At 37.6% G+C, this 23,170-nt stretch overlaps 1 protein-coding gene across 5 annotated transcripts; it reads left to right on the top strand.

Moving 5' to 3' along the window:
* Positions 1-22: 22 nt before the first annotated feature.
* On the top strand, positions 23-22,884 carry rnf157 (ring finger protein 157). Of its 5 annotated transcripts, XM_041973203.1 has the most exons (20): positions 24-752; positions 3,858-3,976; positions 6,779-6,867; positions 7,210-7,359; positions 8,326-8,443; positions 8,556-8,622; positions 8,712-8,755; positions 9,816-9,863; positions 10,025-10,096; positions 10,233-10,392; positions 11,725-11,837; positions 11,935-12,167; positions 12,615-12,717; positions 12,851-12,959; positions 13,897-14,111; positions 14,196-14,258; positions 14,341-14,389; positions 17,447-17,557; positions 18,807-18,841; positions 20,977-21,063. In XM_041973203.1, the coding sequence occupies exons 1-19, from the start codon at positions 665-667 to the stop codon at positions 18,839-18,841; spliced, it is 1,986 nt and encodes a 661-aa protein (XP_041829137.1). In that variant the 5' UTR covers positions 24-664; the 3' UTR covers positions 20,977-21,063. The 5 variants fall into 5 exon arrangements, with proteins under 5 accessions (XP_041829135.1, XP_041829137.1, XP_041829134.1 ...); XM_041973201.1 differs by lacking the exon at positions 18,807-18,841 and having other exon boundaries at positions 23-752; positions 13,996-14,111; positions 20,977-22,884; XM_041973200.1 differs by lacking the exon at positions 18,807-18,841 and having other exon boundaries at positions 20,977-22,884.
* Positions 22,885-23,170: the final 286 nt, after the last annotated feature.

Raw genomic sequence — 23,170 nt, 5'->3', positions numbered from 1 at the left:
AATAGTATCTTTTGGCTAAAAAATAATAATTGAGTTTTACTTCCACGTTGTTAATGTTCGGAGCGAAGCTTCCCAGATCCGTCCTCTGCACTGCAGTCAACGCCGCCAGCACGTTTGGCGTAGGAAGGTCACGTTATAAAGCGGCTCATCAGTAGCGGCTGGTGGAGAGTGGGACTGCGCAAAAACCACGGTCCGGATTTGTGCCTGTCTGACGTCATGGGGAGCCACAGACCTCTCTGACAGGATTCAGCAACAACAAGCACCAGGGTTACTTGATCATTATCCAGCTGGGACAGGAGATGTCGACGAGCAGTTTTGTGCCACATTCTCCATGAAGTGAAAAAAAAAAAAAAGGCCAGAAGATTTAGCTTTGGTCGACTGTGCGTCTGCGGCACACCATGAAAGCGCTTCCCCGCTGGTAAAGCGACTACTACGGCTCTTTTCTGCCTCAAAACCAGCTCTACCGTTGACCACGAAGAGATAAGCAGCCAGAGAACAACTACTAATCCCCGGGACGGTCACATTCACGGCGGGGCTTGGACCCGACAGAAATGGACAGGGCAGCAAGAACTGGATTAAATGATAGGGAATAAAGAGACGCGGCGCACAAAGCGACCCTAAAGTGTTATGCCCATCAAGCTCCGTGGTCTTTATTTGACTGGAAATGGGTGCTTTAACAAGCAGACAAAACATAGGCGTGGAAGAAGTGGACATTCCGTCCAGTTCGGTGTATCGCTATCCACCGAAATCTGGTAAGTCACCACACAACAGGTCGGCCTGGGGTGGGTAACTGCTCCAAAGCTAAACGCAAACAAATTATTCCGAGTTTTAGACGCATTAAGGGGATTCATCACCATCATACCTTGTTAGCTGACAGGCCTACAGGGCATCTCAGCCCTCAACCTGCAGTAGTAGAGACCTGTGCTTTCACGAGCCATCTTTTCTCTTTATACATGGTGCAGATTTCCTTCAAATGCATTTCATTTTAATTTATTCCTGACACGGCAGGGTTGTTGCAGTGTCCATGCAGGGACAGCATTACGCAGGAACAGCACAACTATTTTATTTTTAACCATTTTTTCACACTTTCTGAAATGGGTTCCATCATGACTTTATCAAGCTGCATGTAGAAATGAATTAGTCATGATGGATTATAATAAACAGCAGCATCACAATAATCAGTAGCTCTAAGTTCAAATTATAGACTGTTGTAACTTGTGTTTGCTTGTCTCTTCATTTCAGATGATTTTTTTCTCCGTTATTTCTAAGGATGGCTTAAAAAAAGGCCGTCAACATTTAAAAAATTTAAATAAAACAGACGAATTTATATTTATTGATATTAGCGAGAGAGAGAGAGAGAGAGAGAGAGAGAGAGAGAGACTAAACAGGAATTAAAAATTTTTTATAATAAAAATGTTCATTTTCTCTTAACTGACACAATAAGAATAAGTTTCACCATTTAACATGTAGTCACAATAGATATTCTTCTTAAAGTATTTAATTTCCAAATTTCCCTGAGGGCTCTCTGAAGGGATTAATAAAGTATTTCTATTCTATTCTATTCTATTCTATTCTATTCTATTCTATTCTAATTTTACTTTTGAATAGAGTGTTCAAATAATCAGATCGTTTACTGGCAATTAATAAGTTAAAATATCCTGTCAGTCAACTGTGACAATATAATATCAGTTAAAAAAAAATCTAATTGGCAGTGGATTGTGAAAGAAAAAAAAAAAAATCTGTTGAGTTTTTCTGTTGATGGACTTGCTCAGTGGTGATACTGATACAAAATCTGGCCCCAAAAGAGCACTCATAGACAGTTGACACAAAACTTTTTCTATTCGTGGTTGCTGTCAGAATTGCTTCAAAGTGAGCTCCATTCAATGCTAAAATTCGGTTTTCTGTGAAAAGTTCCACTAAAAAAGTAAGCCAAGGTCATTTGTCTTATTTTTCTCGGTGATGAGCATATTTAAAACACATTGTTTCAAATATTTGCATCTAAAACAAGGTTTCTGTGATGCAAAACACTCAAATGTTTTTGGAATAATCACACAAATCTTGGACTTTTCAGTCCTGAACTTCTCTCCTTTTTTCATGCAAGTGGACAGTCTCATGGCATTTGTGAAAGTAGTGAAAGGAAGGATTATCAGATTTAACAGGCACCAAAGTCTGCATTAAGATGCCAGATGAGGTTTAAAGGTGGAGCTTCACCCAACCGTCTAACAGGAAATCTGGATTCAGATCAGATACAGCAGTTAATATATCACCAGTTTGGATTAATTGCTGAGACTTTCTGCCTCTTTTACAAAAGAAACAGCTCTGATCAAAGAGCCATACTGTACCTCATCAAATTCTGACTCATTTCCCAATTATTCTGCATCCCCCTGGCTAAATTTCACAATTTTATTTTATTAAGGTAAAATTTTAATACTGCTGTTAGCCAGTGATTTGTTAAATAGAAGGAAAATACAACAGCCCAGTTTTTTTTTATTACCATCAGTCTACCTGACACATAAACTGTCCTTTGACCCTCCAGCTAAACTAAGCATCTTCAGCCGGTTATGTCATGTTGTATTTTTTGATTGCTGCATCGCGTCTAGCTTAGCTTTAGGAGTAATGCTATTTCAGTGTAAGTAATAAGATCTTGTGAGACATAAGCATTATTCTATTTTTCTCAGATAGCATCTTTGATATATTGTGACATTATGACTTAAGAAGCCATGAAAGGGAAAGAATTGTGTTGACTTGTGGTTGCCACTCTCACCACAGCAACTGTATGGATTTGGATGAACAGTTCTCGTTGCAGCCCGAAGCAGAAGTAGTAGTGGTGGCTGCTGCCAGTGAAACCAATATGTCAGCTCCAGTTCCTGTTTGTGGGATCTGGTGACAAAGCCTGAGCCTGGGTCACCTCTCCCATCTGCTGTAAATAATAAGAAGGTGATGAGGAGAAAGACACTGGGGCCTTTCTACACTATGTTAATGGCTTCAAGGGCAAAGAATTCAAACTTTTAGTTCTGATTCAGACCAACAGTGCCAGACTAAATGTCTTTCTGGCAGAAACATCACTTGTTTGCTGCCCAGTCTATATTTAAAGTTGCAAATCACTGTTAAGGTCTTATATTAGCTGGCCCTATCATCAAAAAAGCAGAGCGGCTATTAGGTCTTGTCGTCATCAACTGTGAGTCTTGGTAAACAGGTGGAGAGGCTGCAGGTGGAGAGGCCCTTTGCCTGCAGTTAATCATGTTTCTTGGAATTTCAAAAATAAAATCAGTTTAAGTATAAAGTTATGAGGCTTTTGATTATTTGACTGTTGCATGATTATTTGTGAATGCATCCGTGTGATGCAGCTAGTTCAGTCATTAACATAGTTACAGGAAATGTTATGTTTTATGCTAGCTAGAACCAGATGGGTGTTTTTCAAAAAGCTGTTATTTCTGACACTATTACACATTAAGTCCTTAAACTGTTTTCTTCTAAGAAGCAAAACAAGAAATATTTAGCTGATTCATATTTATTTGGTGGCCCTGCGACAGACTGGTGACCTGTCCATGGTGTACCCTGCCTCTCACCTGTTAAAATGCTGGGATAGGCTCCAGCTCACCTGCGACCCGTAATGAAATAAGCGGTCAAGATAATGAATGAATGAATGAATATTTATTTGGAAATATGCCTTGTGTTTGAGGTAATTTTTTTTGTTAACCTTCCTCATGATTGTTTAGAGTTTTTAAGCTATCTTTTTCTCTTTTTTAAAAACATGTTTCTTTTTACAATGAAAAGGAAAGAAACTAAGCCAATGTAAATTTAAGCTTGGTTTATTTTCAGTTTCTTGTCTTTAACGCGAGTCTCTGTGTGTGCAGGGAGTTACTTTGCCAGCCATTTTATCATGGGAGGAGAGAAGTTTGACTCCACTCACCCAGAGGGTTACCTGTTCGGGGAAAATACAGATCTTAACTTCCTGGGAACCAGACCAGTAGCGGTAGGTATTATAATTATTTATTTATTTTATTTATTTGTTTATTTTTTTTACAGATTTAAAAACTTTAACTACTACAGCAGGTTAAACACAGAAAGACACTGCAACATACATTTGAGAAACAGTGAAACCTTAGCTGATCTCTGTTTTTTATTTATATATATATATATATATATATATATATATATATATATATATATATATATATAAAAATTACATACATATATATGTAAGGAATAATGCCCAACGAGGTGGCCATTATCATAAATTAATGGACGACGCAGAGGTGTGAACCGTCTGTCGCGAATATACAGTTTTCCTTTTTTGATGTTTAGTCAATCAACACATTGATTAGTGGACGTTTCAGCATCAAAAGCAATTGCTGACTTGTTGACTCCTGCAAAGGCAATTGTCAGCTTTACTGACTGTTGCTAATTGAAATTTATTTCATTCTATTAAAATATTTGAAAGCAAACTGACTAACTGCCGACTCCCTGCACAGAGAGACTGATGAGTGGCAGCTCTGGAGGGTTTGTTCAATCCCATAATGAACCTGAAGGGTAAACTAATGAGGGCTGCAGATCATAAAGAGCTCAAGTCTGCAGAGGAAAAAGAGAATTTGACACAGACTGGAGTGGTGTCAGACTAAGTTAAGGCTGATATTGAGTGGCACTGCTCCATCCCTCTGTATACTAATCTGAGTTGTGCTGCTGGTTCTGGCTAGACAGCAGATAAAATTAGAAGTGCATTTTTTCCCTGATTATGTGGTATTTATAATCCTGCTGTGGGCACAGAATTCTGCTGGTAACAGTTTGTTTTTTTTCTTCTCGTGTGTGTCTGATGCTGTACTAGCCTTATATAATGTGTGGTGGTTTCCAAACAGATGGTGCAGTAGAACCATAAACCTAACCACACTTGTTGTGTTCTTTGCCTACTGCACCACTTAACAAATATGATAATGGATGGGGCTATGTTTAAGAATTTCTCAGAAATTCTTGCCTAAAGTACACATATAACCACATGGGTCGAACTTTGGTTAGTTGGCTAAATACTCTGTTCTGAAATATCTCACTAACAATTCAGTAGATGGAACTTCATTACTTGTTTTCATGGTTCTCAGAAAATGAAGCCATCATGAGTCTCTTGTTAAGCTGAAGCCAGTGAGCACATCTGAAAAAAGATGCAACTAAGTGAGAAATAATGTACTGAGTTAAATGTATTGACAGAGAATTAGTTTGAAGTTTAAATGTCTGACTTGACATGGATTTACAGCATTAAAAAAACAAAGTTGAATAAAAGAACTCCAGTTTGTTTGGCAGGGTGAACCACTACAGTACCTACACAAGAGTCTTGCAAATGTTGAAATACTAATAGTAATGTTTTAGATTGCATTGGTGTGCCCTGCTGTGGATGAGAGTATCTGAGAGATGCGGTAATTGCAATTTTTCTTGGTGGCCAAATCAAATTTTCATTTAAATACTTTGACATCCAAGTAAGAACAGATTATAATTTAATTTCTACGAACTAAATTCAAGTGAGGAAAAGTATTTTATGTATTTTTCTTGTAAAATCCAACTGCTAAAAACATTGATCATTAATAACTTTTACATTTCTTTCAAACTAGTATCGGTAGTGCTCTGGGGGGCAAAAAACCAATAAATGAGACCCAACCAATAGTAGGTGTTGCTTTTGATTAGCTAATTTGCACTGTTGACTTTATTTTTTTTTATCAATTGTTTGATAAAAGGAAATAACAGTTATTTTATTATTTTGTTACATTGTTGATGTTAATTTATATTTTTTTACAAATACAAAGAAGCTTAAATTGAATTTTTTCAGTTCTGCCATTCTGTTACTTAATAGAATTATTTTTATTTGATAATAATCTTTATACTGTATTTCTACTGTATTTGCATGTGATAATAATGGTCAATAATCATTAAATGATTGTGAAATTTCAAGCAAAAGCATCAGGATTGGCGATACTTGCCTTGGATTTACTTGGTATCAGATCAATACCAAAATTTGCAGTATCACCCAGTCCTACTTTTCATCATCTGTTAGCCTGTTGTGTGTGTGTGTTTGTGTGGTTTACAGGCATGACTCCTGCTGAGCCCAGATGTGTAATAGCGCTGAATATGGTGCCATTCACAGCCACACAAACACACTTAAACATAGGTGTACAGATGTGGGGTTCTGGTGTCGAGGTATCTGACCACATCCTGCACATTTCTGCTCCCGAGATCCTCAAACCACCTAAGCTCTCTCTTTATGCTCATTCAGCAAATTTTGGCTTTAAACAGAGTGGTGGAGTTGCTGAGTGATGAACCACAGACTGAGTCAAGTTTAAAGGTTATGTGTTGAGTTTACCACTTAGGTTTAAATGTTGCTTATTATCTCTAAAAGCAAGGGGAAGTAGTTGAGCCAGTTGTAGTACTTGTTTTACATTCTTAAAAGTAGCTTGAAATTGTGATTTTTTTTTCTTTCTTTTGACTCTGCAATGATTTACCTTCTTGTAGTCCCCTTGTGTGCAGAAATATGAAAAACATTGAAGTGTCAGTTTTATCCCAGGAAAGACACTGCCTGAGGAGATTTTTCTACCCAGGCTCAGCACTTTGTCAGCACCAATGAGAATTGTGCTGACAACCCAAAGGTTAAACTGGGAGCAGCCATGGTCATCATGGAATCCCAAATTTGCTGCGGTAAAAAGAGGAATGTTGCAAGGTTGAAAGAAAATGGATACTTGTATTTCTCATTCACATAACATGTATTTTATAAATAAAAATGTCTTTGTTTTGTCTTCAGTTCCCATACGCTGCGCCTCCACCTCAGGAACCTGTAAAGACGCTACGAAGCCTTATAAACATTCGAAAGGACACATTGCGGCTCGTGAGGTAAACACCACAAACGTTTAACCTTCTGTCTACTTAGTTGTTTTTAAGGCACAGCTAAATTTAGGGGTAGTGTCAAATCAGTCATGCTTTTCATTTATCTTATTTGTTTTAGTTTTTAACTATATTTTCTTGTATTTGTAAGAGTTACGCATTGCTTGCAATTACAAACCCAAGCCCAAAATAAAGAGATGCATTAATCTTCTTTGAATCTTCTTCGTTTGAGATAACATTATATATCACAGCTTAAACGAAATGGCATTGAATGGTTTACTAATTGCATTTCACTCCTGTTTACATTACTAATGCAGATTTCTTTGGTGCATGTCTCCCACCTTTTTCCAGGTGTAGTGAGGACCTAAAGTTGCCAGGTGATGAGGCAGCGGGGAAGAATAGGGCCTGCTACAATGTAGAGTTCACCTTTGACACTGACACACAGGTGGCCATTACCATTTACTACCAGGCCATAGAGGAGTTTCACAATGGAGTGCCTGTGTAAGTGTGTTTTTGATCAATAAATAATGGTTAATGCACAGCAATATAACCGTAAGGCTGCATCTGTGAAGAGACTTACAATCAAACTACATTACTGTTACTTTTATTTTATTTTATATTACATTCTTTTAAGGATAGATAATCTAGTATAGGTCATATGTACTAACTAAGTGCAGTTTATCTTCAGTAGCTGTTGTGTGAGAATCTGTTACACAATTAATCCTCTAAAAAACAAATTTGAATGGAAACAAAAACTTAAAAACATTAAATACAGTTTGTTTCTTTATTTATTTACAAAATATGTTGATACTGGGCTAAAACTGGATTTGTTTATGTATTGTTTAATTTCAAGTCACTGCACAGAGCATACAAGGGTTGATCTGGTCTTGTAAAGTGAAATCTCAGAGATTATTTTAATTTATTAATATTATCATTTGCCCAATTTCCTCTTTAGTTAAGGAAAAAAACCTACAATGGCCCAAATTTGGTATTGCAGGAATCAGTAAAAGCAGATATCCAAAATTTAGGTGCGATAATCAGTTTTATTGAGAAAATGTTGAATTGCTGCATTCAAAAAGAAAAATGGGAAATAAAGAAATAGATACAGACTTGTGTGGAACAGAAATATACATACATATTCATGTAGGCTAATAAGTTATGCCAACATGGCCTTGCATATCTTATAGCAGCATATATGTTGTGTTACTTGTCAGTATTTGCATATCTTGCATTAAGAGCTGTCTTTGTGTTTATTTATGTGCACATGAAATCAGATGGTGCCTGTTCTCTTCTTGATATCAAATAGGTTTTATTTAAATACTACTTCCATTCTTTGGAAATGTATTTAGTATTAAAATTTAAACAGATTAATATGCCTGTGTATCAGATCAAAAGCTACTGTAGTAGCAACCCATCCTTGATGTTGATAAGCTCACTGACCTCTTGCTCCTGCTCTGTTTCATTCAGTTACCTGCCACAGGATAGCTCACTGCAGTCTGAGACAGTTCACTTCAAGAGAGGAGTGTGCCAGCAGTTCTGTCTGCCCTCGCACACCGTCAACCTGAGTGAATGGGCTGATGATGAGGTAGGGTGATTGTGAGCATGTACTGATGCTGAAACACATGCAAAAATGAGGCTGTGCTGGAGCATAGAACCAGTTTGCATGAATTTATAACCACAAGGTTTTTCCTCCTCAGCTACTGTTTGATATGGACAAGGAGGTCTTCCCCATGGTTGTGCAGGCTGTTGTAGACGAGGGTGAAGGTGAGATGTTTGGGATCTGTTGTTGTCTCACATGGAAGTACAGCAGGATAATTTTAAGCAATGACATGTCCACTGTCTTGTCTTTGTAGAACATTTGGGCCACTCTCACATATTGCTGGCTACGTTTGAAAAGGTAAGAAGAATGATTCTTATTAGAGATATTGAAAACCTAATGCTTGAGTCTGATTGAGTTAGAGCAAGAAAACAAAGCCACAACTGTATAAAAGCTGGGTTAGAGGCACGATTTATCACTGTGTTGCGTTGTTACTTAAGTTTTAAAAGCAAAATCTTTTTCTGTTCTTACTTGGTATAGCATTTTATCTGCTAAACATTTCAGGGTCTCCTTTGTTTTATTTTTCCTGTCATAGTTTGGACCACAAGTAGACATGTTTAGCACTTATACACTTATAATAGAGCCATGTTGTTGTAATATATGCCAAATTTAGTCTGGCATTGTAATTCTGAAATAAGCAAAGCCTTTGTTGAAAAAGAGGATGGCAGCAGATGGTTCTCCAAAATCTTTATATATATATTTCAGCATTAAGGAGAACCTCACAGCACATAGACACATGTATACTCCAATGTGGCTTTGGCTGGAAACAAGTCGAGTGGTTTCTCTCCCAATTAGCTTGGAGGATGTGGTGTTCACAATCTCCTCCAACAATTTCTACTTTTGATTTAGCAGGCAGTGTTTTATTCATTTTTCTTTTTTCATCTTAGTCTACCCTAAAAGAGATCAGGTCCAGCAATTCCTTGATGTTGTTCATATTTCTTTCATTTCTTTGCACAAAAGAGTTTTAGCTTGTATTCGTAGATGCAGTGATGAATTGTGCATTAATTAAATATGTGCATTAATTTCCACTACATAATCAGATCTGTCTTTAATGGTTGCCTTCTACACCACAGTCATACAGTTTTTATAGAGGTTTTAATTTTAAATGAAATATATAAAAATCTGTGAAAATTAATTATAATTTAATAAAATTTTTATATGAAAAAGAACAATGACAACAGCATGAAAAATCGTCACTGCCTCAGTGTTTATAGAAGTGCCTACTGGCTAAATATATGACACTATGCTGTATTTGGCTGTACAATTCATGTAACAGACAAATCTTTTTCTTTAGAGTTGCTTGATATTACAGACGGGGATTATTAATAACAATTCTTTAAAATGTTGGCTTCCTTTACAGCACATGGATGGGAGCTACTGTGTGAAGCCTCTGAAGCAGAAACAAGTGGTAATTACACCTGTTTTTCTTCTCCCTTCTCCTCCCTTCCTTCCTTCTTTTGTGTTACATTTTCATGCCTTTGAAAGACAAAAGCTTAATTTTCCCCTTGAACATTGCGCCCGACTCATGACACCGGCTTCCTTCATTCTTCACTGTGTTCTTTTTCCCAGGTGGATGGAGTGAGCTATTTGCTGCAAGAGATCTATGGGATAGAAAACAAATACAACAGTCAAGAATCAAAGGTAAATCAAGTGCTTTTCAATCTTCTTTAATCAGACATTGAGTGGTAGTGAAGGGCAATAAATCACAGTTGTTCTCTCCTTTCGTGTTTCAACTTTATGAAATTTCTTAATATTTTTCATTGATTTCTGCATGCAGGTTGCTGATGACGAGATCAGTGACAACAGTGCAGAGTGTGTTGTTTGTTTGTCTGATGTGCGAGACACACTCATCCTGCCATGCAGACACCTGTGTCTCTGCAACGCTTGTGCAGACACACTGCGATATCAGGCCAACTGCTGCCCTATCTGCAGACTGCGTGAGTTTCCCTCCTAAATAAGACATCTGATGTTTGAAAAATTGGTTTCCACTACTGGAAACCACTTCTTACTGGAAGTAAGGACTTAACCCAGTAATGCTGCTTGTGCTTTGCGTAAGATTTCCACAGTATTAAAGGCAAAGGTTAATTTAAATATAATAACAATATAATGCATCATAAACCCATTCATAAATCATTGCAATGGATTTAAAAGGCTTGACTAAAATGTTAATAATCACACAATTTACTGTGTTCTTTGATATTTCAAAGCCATTCAGATTTGCATGTTTTTGCATATGTTTCATCAAATTAATTCAATTGATTTTTCTTTCATCAAACTACACAGTTCTCCATTTTGACAAAGGAAAATGTGACTTTGCAGTGTTTTGAATATTTAATAAAAATGAAATATTTATACAAGTATTCTGATTTGTCACTGAGCTGTTGGTTAAAACCGTTTTTGGATAAAAAAACAATGCAGTTCTTTTTGGCAATCACCCTATCACCTTGCACACATTTTTCTTGAAAACTTGACCATGTCCAACTGTCTGTTATAGAAGTTTGGAAGTTTAGCCTTGCCTGAGCCTAGACAAAAACTTATATGTGATTATATGTGATGGTATTGACAAAATTTATTAACCCATGAGAAATAAACTATTAATTATTTCTATACTTTCTAATATTTCATTACAGTTTTCAAAATGAGGGAAGCTATTATAATAAACGAATATGATGCATCATGGAGATGACCTCATTAATATTTTACCTTAAAATTAAGCATCTAGACAAAGAAAATATGCTTTATAAAGATTTGTGGCCTTTTTAAGCCTAGAACAGTCAAATTGAGTTTAGTTTTATCCAAATAGACTGCACTAATTGAGGGAAAACAGTACAGATGAAAAGTGCCTCCTGTGAATTAAAATCTGCTTGAAAGGAAAGGAAATTTAAATCTGCTACTGCAGATGAGCAAGCTTCATCTGAAATTTAGCAGCAGGTATAAAATTAGCATCTTTTTTGTACTTGGAGGGAGATTGTGTAAGATGACAGCGATGCTGTTGTATTAAACATTATCAAGCTTGAACACTTTCTGCTGCAACAAGTTTTAATATATAACTCAATTTCAGTCCAAAATTAACATATTTTTAAATTTGCATTTGTAAACATGTGAACTTAAAGTTGATTCCCTAAAATAGATGTTTTCCAAATGTACAATTTCATAGCGAATTCTTATGAAAATTGTTAAATTAATAAACATCTCCTAAATTAAGTGTAATTGTAAAAATGACTAGATTGTTTCAAATAACTTTATTTTAATTGTGTTTTCCTTTAAAGCATTCAGAGCTTTGCTACAGATTCGAGCAATGAGGAAGAAACTCAGCCCCCTGTCACCAACCAGCTTTAACCCTGTCATCACTTCTCAGACCTCTGACTCAGAGGAACATTCGGTAAGGCAGAACTGATGCAGATAAATCACTTGAATATAAAATAAGGATTATTCATTCACAATAAACTAACACTCCTCTTGTCCTCTTGTCATTGCAGGCCTCAGAGCACATCCCTCCAGGTTATGAAGCAGTGTCTCTCCTGGAGGCTCTGAATGGGCCCCTAAACACATCTTCCGTGGTTCCTCCCCCTCTCCACTCTGGTCCTAGCCATGTCTCTGGAGCTCTGCCGCCGTACAGCAGTGAGCCCCACACAGCGCCAGCCCGCTCTCTCTCCCCTCTTGACCACTCCAACTCCAGTCAGGGACTCAAACTGAAAAAGAGTGGTTCAAAGTGAGTGCTTGTGTATTTAATTCAAATGTGTGACAGAGTCAAATGTATCAGAAAAGATGCAGTTCAGGCATCTTTTTTATTTTCATAAAAAAATTTCAAAACAAATGCAATGCTTTTATCAGATTATTATTATCAGATATTTTGGTTCAGATTTTGCAAAGTTATAACTTCACCTCAGTTTTTTAATATGTAGTCACACTCACTTCAAGCCAGCAGCAAGAGAGTAAAACAAATGTAGAAAACGGGAAAAGAAAAATGATACCTTTGTCTTTGAATCTAGTGTTTTCTTTGCATGAGATCCTAACATATATGTATGTGTGAATGCATATTTACACTTTCATTTTCCTTTAAATTGTTGTCCCTTTTATTTTAGTATTTTCTGCAAACCGATGCCTGAAACCTTCTTGTATTATTTTTGACCAACGCCAAGTCTACTTCATTATTTAGGTCACTTTCCCAGAATTCCTCTGTGCTTCCTGAGGAGGAAGATGAGAAGTCCTGCAGTGAATCAGATGCCTCTCGCCATAAACTGGTTGTGGACCAACAGGAGGTGTGTGAAATAAAGACAAATAGAAACTGCATAATCACAGTGTCAGATATCTCTGGCAGCTGTGGGAGTGTGTGAACTTTTTTGTGTTTGCATTTGAGTGTGTGAGCTCACTTCTGTTCTTTCTGTTTTACAGTGCGGGGTGACTCCAGACAGTGAAAATCTGACTCTCTCCTCATCTGGAGCCATCGACCAATCGTCCTGTGCAGGGACCCCACTCTCCTCCACCATCACCTCTCCTGAAGGTACACACAGACAAAACATTATCTAAACCCAACCCTAATGAGTGTTCATCATTAAAATTTTATGGTTCACATTATGGATTTGTTTTATGGCTCAACAGGGAGATTGCAGCTATATTTTAAATTTGAGGAGGTACTGAAATGCTTTAACCTTAAAACTGCTGTGTAATTGAACATGTGTGAATCCATGTTTTAGCATTTGTAGCCTCTTTTCAACCAAGTACATATCTAGAGAGACAATAATAATAGTCTCTCAGGGCTACAACTTTGTGGTAGCTATTACAATGTTTTTATTTAAAGCTTGCATTTATAAGGTCCTAAAATTACAGGAATGATTTATTAAATCTTTTAATAAATGTGCCTCCTGTTCAAATTTCACCTGCAGCCACCTGGCAGGTGTGAAAACTCAATAAATTCATCAAAACAGCAAAACTGGAAGTGAGCACAGTTTAATCAGACATGTGGAAAACTTTCAAACTAGTAAAATGAAAGAAAACAACTAAAGTAAATACATATATAACATAAAGAGTATAACCACATACTTGATTGTCTTTCCCTCAGGATGTGAGTAAGAAAAGAGTTTGAAATAGGTTTGTAAATGTAAATATGTTACATATTTTGGTATGTAGAGGTGCCTTTGTTTGTGTGCAACTGTTGTTCTCCCTTTTTCTGTGACGTTTCTTTAAACTTAAACACACATCACAGGAGATCTGTTTCTGCTAGAGGTATTTTCAGCCCGGGAAGAGGAAAACATGCTGTTAATCTAGCTGAAACTAAAGGCATGATGCCCTTCTCTTGCACTGATTTTTACAAGTCATGATTTTGGTTTTCTTTTGTAAGTAAGAGCGATCTTTATTTTCCAGTCTGGTGAAGACTTCATCTGACCGACGCAGCCAAAGCTTGTGCTAGGTTGTGATGTTTGTCTCCATTTGTCTGCCAGACCCTGTGAGCAGTAGCCTGGCCCAGTCAGTGATGTCCATGGCTTCATCCCACTCGCAGCACTCCCACATCAGCGCTGACACCATGTCCTCCATGTCAGGGTCCTACTTGGCCGGGGCCGAAGGTGAGCCAGGGGGAGATGATGGGGGAGATGGAGAGGCCGAGGAAAACCAAGATGCTCCCATGGAGAGCCGAGGGCCACCACAGCAGGATGGGGTAAGGATGGAGGAAGGGATAATGGCTATAGTATAATATTATCTTGTCATAAAATTACCTTCCACTGGATCTTTTTTCTGTTAGGAGGTTTCCAAGGAGTTAAATGAGCAAAACTACTCAGTGGCTGTAGAGGAGCAGGACTCAGAGGTAAATGCAGCAATGAGCAGTGTAATTAATGCTTATTTTAAGTATTAAATTTTATGCAGCTTTTTTTCTTTCTTTGTTTCAGGGAAATGATGTCACTGAAGAGGACTGCTCCTCCCCATCTAATGGGAAAGGTAACTAATGATCATTATCACTTTTCACCTCAGACCCTTTTCCTCCCTTTGCATCTGTTGCACTCAGATCACGAGAAAAGAGATTTATCCTTCTATAAAATAAATTACTTTGGCCTGACAGGCTGATGTGTCTGTAAATCTCTTTGACTCATGGCTGATAACAAAAACAAACAAAAAAACTAAACAGAAAAAGGAAAGAGAAATGACAAAAAAAAACAAAACAAAAACAAAAAAAAAACAATAACAAAACAAAAAAAAACTAAAGCTTTTTTTTAAAAATGTGAAATACTGTCCACTAGATGGGGCAGTCCCTTTCAGAATGCATGCACTGTAGCATCAGCCGAAAACACCCCCGGCATGCAGTGTCCGAGTTGGAGTGAATGGCTTCTCATGCAGAGTGTGGTCTGTTTTGCTGTTAAATGATTACAGAGCAAATTCTGTTGACAAAGGATGCTCTGATCAGGGTACTTGATATGATACGATTATTGATTCAATCTTTACGTCTTTTTCTAAATCTATGTCCAACATTGTTCTCTTTGGTTAGTTAAAGTTAACTACAAAGCTCATGTTTCCAGTCAATGTTTCCTTTGAAAAAGATCTCAAACTGATCAACCCAGCATCCTGCAGAGATTCCAGTCCCTAAGTTGTTACACAGCTGTAGGATGATGCTGAAAAATAAGCGTCTTTTCATTATGAATTTCATGTATGTTTATTTATAAAAAATACTCTGATTAATGCATCCTTTCACTCATAGCAAGAAATGAGCCCCTACAGGTATCTTGTGTCATATCCACACCAGGCTAATGACTTGCATTTGCATGTTTTTCCACATATGCAAAGGTTTATGCATACAACATTTGCTTGTGCATCCCCTGCATGTAGATAAAGTATATCGTTCACTTGGTTTTGCTCCAAAAGCGCTTAATCTGCTGTTTTGTGTGTTGCAATGTGAATCTTCCACATACCACATCTGCACTGCATCTGAATGCTGTTTGTGTCCCCAAGTGTGTGTGAGTGCATAAAAGTGAGAATGATGTTTTGGGTAAGACAGTGTAGTTTACAAGTGTGAGTCCATGACCTGCAACGCTTAAAGCAAACACAAGATCATCTTTTGACTCTACAGTTTGAAATGTGTACATGTAAACTAGTTCCTCTGTGGATCATGCGTGTGTGTGTGTGTGTGTGTGTTTGTGTGTGTTGTGACACCTCGGGCCAGACTGAAACACTTGAGTTTTTGAATGACCTTCGAAATTTTTAGGAGATGAGCGATCCTGTGTTGCCTGACAGAATCTGGTTGAGCGCACACACTGGGATGTATGTGTGTACATCTACACTTAAGCTGCAAAAAACTTCTGAATGTGCCCTGTGTGTGTGGTTCTGTGCTGAGCTGCCAATCATTCACTCATCTTTGTCAGACACAAAGGCAAACACTTATAGAAGCAGGATCACTGCAGACATGAGGCATTCATTAAATGTAATAAAGTTTTGGTGTGACTAGGTTCATTTTGTCTATTTCAACTGTAGCTGGACGAATTCTTTTGATCAGAGATTTTTTTTTTTTATTAAAGGTAAAGGTAAGGTAACATTACAGCTCCTTAAAAAACTCTGATCAAAAAGAATTCTTACAACTACCTGAGGTGTTGTAAGAATTGTCAGTTTTGTTTATCCAGCATTACAGAAAGCAACAGATAAAAAAAACAACATTGCCACTGATATAACTTAATCAGAAATACAAATGGTGGTCAAGCAAATCTAAAAACAACCTTGTTGAATGAATGTCTGGTGTAAAAATATTAAAATAAATATAGAAATATTAATTTTGTCTGTTGAAACGCAAACCTTATCATGGTATCTGTGCACCTCATTGCAAGTCATGGTAGGTTTATACACTTAATTAGGAGAGATTTTATTTATTTTTATTTTATTTTATAATCTAACCAAATGGCATAGACAATTTTAGTGAATTGAATTTCTTTCAGTTCAAGGTGATTCATCACACTGATAGAATATGTCATAATAAACCAAGTTCTGCTTATTTAGCAACCCTTTCAGATGCCATCTACACACTATCTGGCAAAAAACTGCATCTGTATCAGTTAGCTAAAAGTAATTTTGGCATCACTTTTACTTTTTTTCTTAATCAGTTACTTGCATATTAATTAAGCCAAACAAATGTTTATTTTCCTTCCTACACCTATACTAAATCTGCTTTCTCTCTTCCTGTTTCACCTCGTTGACAAGGTTAATTCACAGGTTGTTGCGTATTCATGAATCACAATTGGTTTGATCTATATTTCTCAAATGTGTAACCTCAAACTTCTCATAAAACAATATCTACAACTCCACTTTCCCTTTATTCCTAGCCTTCTGAATAGCATTCTTCTGCTACGAGCCTTTTATGTTGCTGATATGGTCATTGAGCAGTATTAAAAATATGGTTTATTAAAAATAAAATTATGAATTTTTTTTCTTGAAGAGATTTCTTTATTTTTACATGTTGCAGCTTTAATCAACAAGTCTCTCAACATGTTGGTGCGTTTGAGTTTGTCAGACCTCCCCTGCTGTATTGATTGTAGTTTATAAAGAATTAGCCTGATATGTTGGCTCAGTGATAATAATCTGTTTTTTTTTTTCTATTCCATATAATTAAATCTGACAATTCTTCATTAATTTCTTCACAAGTTCAAGTTTTCAGCTGTATCTGTGTGTGTGCTCCCCCAGTGAAAAAAAATTCATGGAGTACAATATTATATATTCTATTTCATGAAGCTAGAGGCCAATAAAAACATTTTTAATGTTTAAACCCAGTTCACACTCTGGTCATTCTGCAGAATGTTTTCTAAAAACATTTTTAGAAACATCATTGATCATCAGACTCCCTTTACACCTGATGTTTCAGAAGACGGATCAAATGTCAAAATATTTTATCATTGCCGCTCTAGCATGGCCGCCCTCACCCTTCCTCCCCCCCCCCCCGTCGCCTTGCCTGTGTCACCCACTCCCCCTCCCCTCCGCTGTGCTTGGCTGCTCATGTTTGACCTTTGCCCTCGCTTGCAGGTGGGCGGAGCAGGTGTCCAGAGTTGGCCAATAACAATCAGGGCGTCGCCCACTGCGACACGCCCTCTTTGGGGTTGGATAATGAGCAGGCTCCCGACAGCCGATTCGCTGGTGAGTGGCAACCTGTCGAACTTGGACCAATGAGAGCTGAGGATAGAGGGGAGGAAAAGTGAGGAGTGCATGAGTCAAAGGATTAAAGGGGTACTGACTCATTAGCTTTATGTGCTAACATGCTAATATAACTCTAAACACAGCAGAGACAAAGAAAAACGATTAACAGAAGTGATCTAAGAATTATTTGTAGCACCTTTGCCCAGCATGGAGCTCTGGAGCCTTCCTTCTTCTCTTCATCCCTATCCTTTGGTGTTGTGGTACTTCACAGCTTTATTTATTTATTTATTTTATACTGATTAGCTGTGCACTCGCCTTCTCTTTAGCTGAAGCCCTGGTGTAGTAGTATGTGTGCGTGAATGCATCTCATTGTATGTCTGATGAGTGTCTTCTGCATGCTTGTTTTATTGTTTTTGTGAGGGTGTGAAACAGAAACTGTCCAGTCTTTCCCACGTATTGAAGTTCATGTTCAGTGTCTGCCAGCTCCAAGCTGCTTTGCCAAACATTTGCACCTCATTTTCTCACCCTCAATCTCCCCTCCCAGCCGTCCCGCACTGATCCACCTCTCTGCTTCACTGAACTCAATAGGTCACTTTGATGAGAGTTGAAGGTTTTGGATTCTTGGTTTCCTACTTTTTTTAAATCATACTTTTCATTCATTTAATTCAGTTAAGTACAACAATTATAGATAAGTTGTAAAACAGGTGCTGTTTCACTGTTAAGGCTCAGAAATACAGCAGAAATGAGATGACACAAAATAAATTTGGATGCTATATTATTGTCTTCCAACATATTTTGACAAACTGTGAAAACCATGCATTAACACCTCACTGATTTTCTCAGCTCATCTATTTATAATTTAAAAAAAAAATCTGCAATAAAACACATGCTCAGATTCAGTGTTGAATGTCCCTCTGAATGACACAACAAATACTTGTCGAAGTTGAGTAATTTTTGGTCCTTCACAACCTTCAGCTCTTGATCATTGGTGTAGTTCTTTTTCTCATTCACTCTTAAACCTTGGTTCCACTCATTCCCCGAAGCCACATTTGACCCGGTTGGAGTTTTATGGTGGATGTTGTGACATGTTTCGTAAAAGTTCTGTTGTTTCTCTGTTTCTCTCCTTTCTGACCCCTTCTGCCATTCTTCACATCCTCTTTTGTCTTTTCCCGGACATTTCCCTTCCTGCCTTTCTCTTCTTTCTGTCTCCTCCATCTTTTCCCTCTTTTGCTTTCTTTCGGATGGACAGAGGAGGAGTCGTGCCCAGTGCACATTGAGGACTAGGTATGGAGTAATGGATAGATGGAAGAACAGCCATAAGGGTCATAAGTTGTAGGTTTCATACTGTATATTTATACAATGTTCCAGTTTTGTCTACCTAAGTATTTGTCATGCGTTCAAGTTATAAAACAGTTAATCCATCTCAGTATAATTTATTGTTCAATGAATGACTGTGGAAAAAAAAAATCAATTATTAAATCAAATACAACTCCATTTCTGAAAAGTATGGGACAGTGTGAAAACTTAAACATTTTATTGGTTAAGAAAAACAAAGTATTCATTTAAAAATTTTTTAAAAAGCTGGCACAGCAGCAAAAAAATTAATGAATAAAAAAAAACAAAATCTCACAACAAATAAAAAATTCCACAAGACGGTCTGTTAGAAATCTTTCAAAATTAAAGATGTATAGAAGTTCACCACTCTGTGAAACAATGGTTTTTAAAGCAAACCTCTATATATTTTGTATGATATCATAAAATCATGTATAGCAAATGCTGTCAAAAGCCAATGTTAAAACATTGGAATTCTCTGATGGAAATAAATACTTTGTTTATCACCACATCTATATCTAACAAAAACAACTTGTAAATAAGATCTGTCAACATAATGAATTGTGTCCATGGCAGAGCTAATTTGCACCATTGATGCTGAACCATATGCAGGTTTTGGAACAATGTATGCTGTGTTGCTTGTATGACATCTTCCTTTGGGAAGGCCTGATTCCACATACACATGCTAAACTGGCCGAAATGGCTCCAGTTATTGTTGCAAAGAGGAGGCACAGACATCTCAAAGGCGACAGAGAGACCATCTTTTCTGATCATGTAAATATTTTTGGAATGCCAGAGGCAAAGATTGTTGAAACGTGGCTGTGTTGAATACTATGTTATGCAGGATGGGCTGTTGCCGCTGCGCTCTGGGTCTGCTGGCATTCAGAGCCCTTATCACCGCCTGTACCCCATCTTCAAAGGATCTCTTAAGGGCATTAATGACCACCGTCAGTTCAGATACAGCACTGACCAGCTGCTGAGTGTGTGCTGCAATGCGCCCTCATACACCTTGTGCGTAATAAAAGATGCCACAGAATGGACGTTCATTTGATCTCCAGTGCCGGCCCCCACTATCTTATTTGTCGAGGTTTTATTATAAGCAGTTCGTCTTATATCTTGTCACATCCTCTTAACCTCATTTGGCGTTCTTGTGGTTTTGCCAACTGCATTTGCATGCATTGAAGCATTAAAGTCATTCTGGTGACGTTTAGACTTTTTTGCTGGAGCTCAGTATTCGTCCACTAATATCTGTATCTCTATCGTGTCAAATTTCATTTTGCGTTTGCGACCTTCCTGCTCTGCTTCTAAACTCTCCATGGTGAAACCGTAACGCACGCTAAATCCTCATTCGAATACTGCTGTTTGTGGCAGTTATAGATTGCGCCAATATTCTTAGTTGATCCACAAATCATAAACAAACAACACGTGCAATCTATTTGCATGTGCACAGAAATTAAATCAGGCCCTTAATGTATTGTTTTTGTAGTATTTACAGTTATATGTAAGTTTATAAATTGTGTCAAATTATAGCATTCTGTTTCTCAACATTAAGCAGGCTCAAGTTATGTGACTTAAATGTCTCCTGTTCAAATTTAGTAATTCCCAGTGTTGTGGTTATAAAGATGTGCTATACTCCAAGATAAAATTCTGTGCACTGATATCTTGCAGGCTTTTACAGCGTGCACATTAATTGTGACAATGCCAGTGTAAACATTTTGGCTTTAAAGAAAAAAAGACTTTGTCTTTCTGAGCAATACACTCCTCCTAGATTTCAAGTTTACAACTGTTATTTTATTTTTTTTAATTTTTTTTATCATCGATTCCACTGTAGACTGCATTCTTTCTTTAGTAAAATGATTAATTTTTTAGTTCAAATGTCAGGAAACAGCAGCTTTACAAAATTCTAAAGTGATATTTACTATTACGCAACATATGTCATCATAACTGAAGCAAGTGAACAATTTTTAATTAAATTATTGAAAGTGGTAGTCAGAAAACTACATGAATGAATGAATGAATCAACTAACTATTTCAACTCTACTTTTCTGATTTTACAACAGTCTTCTCTTTGTCTTTCTCTCTTCCAGATCTCATGTACCTCGGGGGCTACAGGCCTGTTCCGGACCCCCTATCCCACCGCACCTCCGCCAGCAATATCAACCTGGAGATGCAGGGGGCTGAGAACAGGGATGGCCAGAGTCCTAAACATCCCCGCCGCGGACCACTCATTGTGTAACAGCTGTACGCAAACAAAAAGACTTACCTGTCCAGAGTCAGCATTTCTTACCCTGCCATAATGCTGCAACACTGGACACTGTCCTCGCTGAGCAGGGAAACACATCCCCATCTGTCTCAACTTTTCCTGGTTTTACTGTAGTTGCTGCCTCTGAAACCCTGCAAGAGTGAAAAGAGGAAGAAGGAGGAATCACATTTACATGATCAGTGCACTTTTATCTCACATTTTCTTGTCTGTGACCTTACTTGTTGTAGGAATGATTTGCCTACTGCTACAATATTATTTATTACCTGTAGGTTTATTGAAAGCTGTGTATTGTGACATTATCTTTAGAAAAATACATACATGCTGCTCCTCCTGTCTCTCTCTTTTTTCCTTCCTTCTCAGTGTATTACCAGCCAAACAGTCAGGGGCTACTGTGATCGGCAATCGGATTTATTACTACTAACTTCTGCTGTGACATAAACTGTATGTTGAATGATTGGTTGGACATTTTGACTCTAAATATCAGCTCTCACCGGACTACCTTACCTTACTGAAGAAAAAAACATGCTGAGCCCTCTCTTCGGATCAGGGAGCTCCCGTCTCAACTTCGCATGCAGCTTTTCAGGTTTGGGTAATTCCTGCCACACTTTTAAAACACAGCAACCCATGCTGAATGTGAATTCAGAAGCAGTCAGACTTGTAATGATGGGAAATGAGCCAAGAAATGGCCTGAAATGATCTGATTTGGGTGAGGGAGGCGCCACATAGAATGTAGGATGAACGACATTGATCTTAAAGAACAGGAATGTACGTGACTTCTTAAACATCACCTAAACTGGAATCGAGCACAAACTTTGACCCACACCCTCCATTGCCATCCCCCAATCTTCGCATGTCAGTATTACTTTAATGTAACTGGAAATCAACATGTACAACCAAGCAATAAAGATTGCATCTCTAGCTTTTCTCCTGCACTAGGACACTCATTTAGTTAAAACAATGAGAAAACTGTGTTTGCACTGGCCTGTTATATCCAAATTCAGACCTTTCAGCGTGTTTATCACTTTGTATTTTATTGTTGCCATTGTAAAGGGATTTATTGTGGGTACAGTAAATCTAAAAAGGTTTTCATCCATATATTCTCCCTTTCTGATCATCCTGACATGCTTTTTCCTCTTGTTTGTGAAGCTTTTAGTTGTTTTGGTTTTGTATAAATTTGATGTATATTTCACCTGTTGTTGAAGCTCTCTGTTATGTGTTTTTAATTTGTTGCAGGACACTGTGTTGTTTATTAGAATGTGGACGGAAAATATGTGAAAATTTTGTAAGGTTTACACTCTTGCAATTCCCATAACTAATAACTGAAAAGGGACAATATCTACATTTAATGCACTATTAGCTGATTCCTAGATGACACACTTGGCAGTGCATGAGGCGATAATGAAGTCAGCATGTTAGTCTAGGTCAGCCTGCACTCTCCTGTAGACTTGATTATGGATCACTGCATAAACACGAAGTGGTGCCATATCCTTCTGTAGTGTTATATTTTAGTTGTCAGCACCCAATCTTATTGGCCGAACTGTTAAGGTCACCACTACTGCACTACTATAGCCAGGCTGCAATCAATCATGCGATCACAGTCCGAATGTCCAGACTGGACTATACTTTGGCACTGGTTGCAGTACGATATCAAAAGTATTCACAAGACCCATTTTTTAGCGTGAAAAATGTCAACGATGTAAAACGGACAATAAAGTTTTTTGCAACTAAATGGCCACTGAGTGATTTCCTGTTGATTCAAAAAAGAGAGTGTTACATTACTCAGGGCTGTAGTTATGTTTTGGTTTTATGTCCATGAGCATGAAACACTTCTCTGAAATGTTTCCTAACTTGGTCACTGCCACTAAAGCTCTCCTTGCACATGTACACATAGTTTTTCAAACTTGTAGGCTTTTTTCTCCCAGCCACGAATGCTTCCCAGGACCAAAAATCCCATTCCCACCCAACTAAGTTGTTAGTAACTGAACTTTATTTTCAAACAGGTACACTGTAGGATAAAC

Source organism: Melanotaenia boesemani, chromosome 21 (genome assembly GCF_017639745.1).
Source record: "Melanotaenia boesemani isolate fMelBoe1 chromosome 21, fMelBoe1.pri, whole genome shotgun sequence".
NCBI classification, from domain to species: Eukaryota; Metazoa; Chordata; class Actinopteri; order Atheriniformes; family Melanotaeniidae; genus Melanotaenia; species Melanotaenia boesemani.
This window is presented reverse-complemented; position numbering and strand designations above follow the sequence as displayed.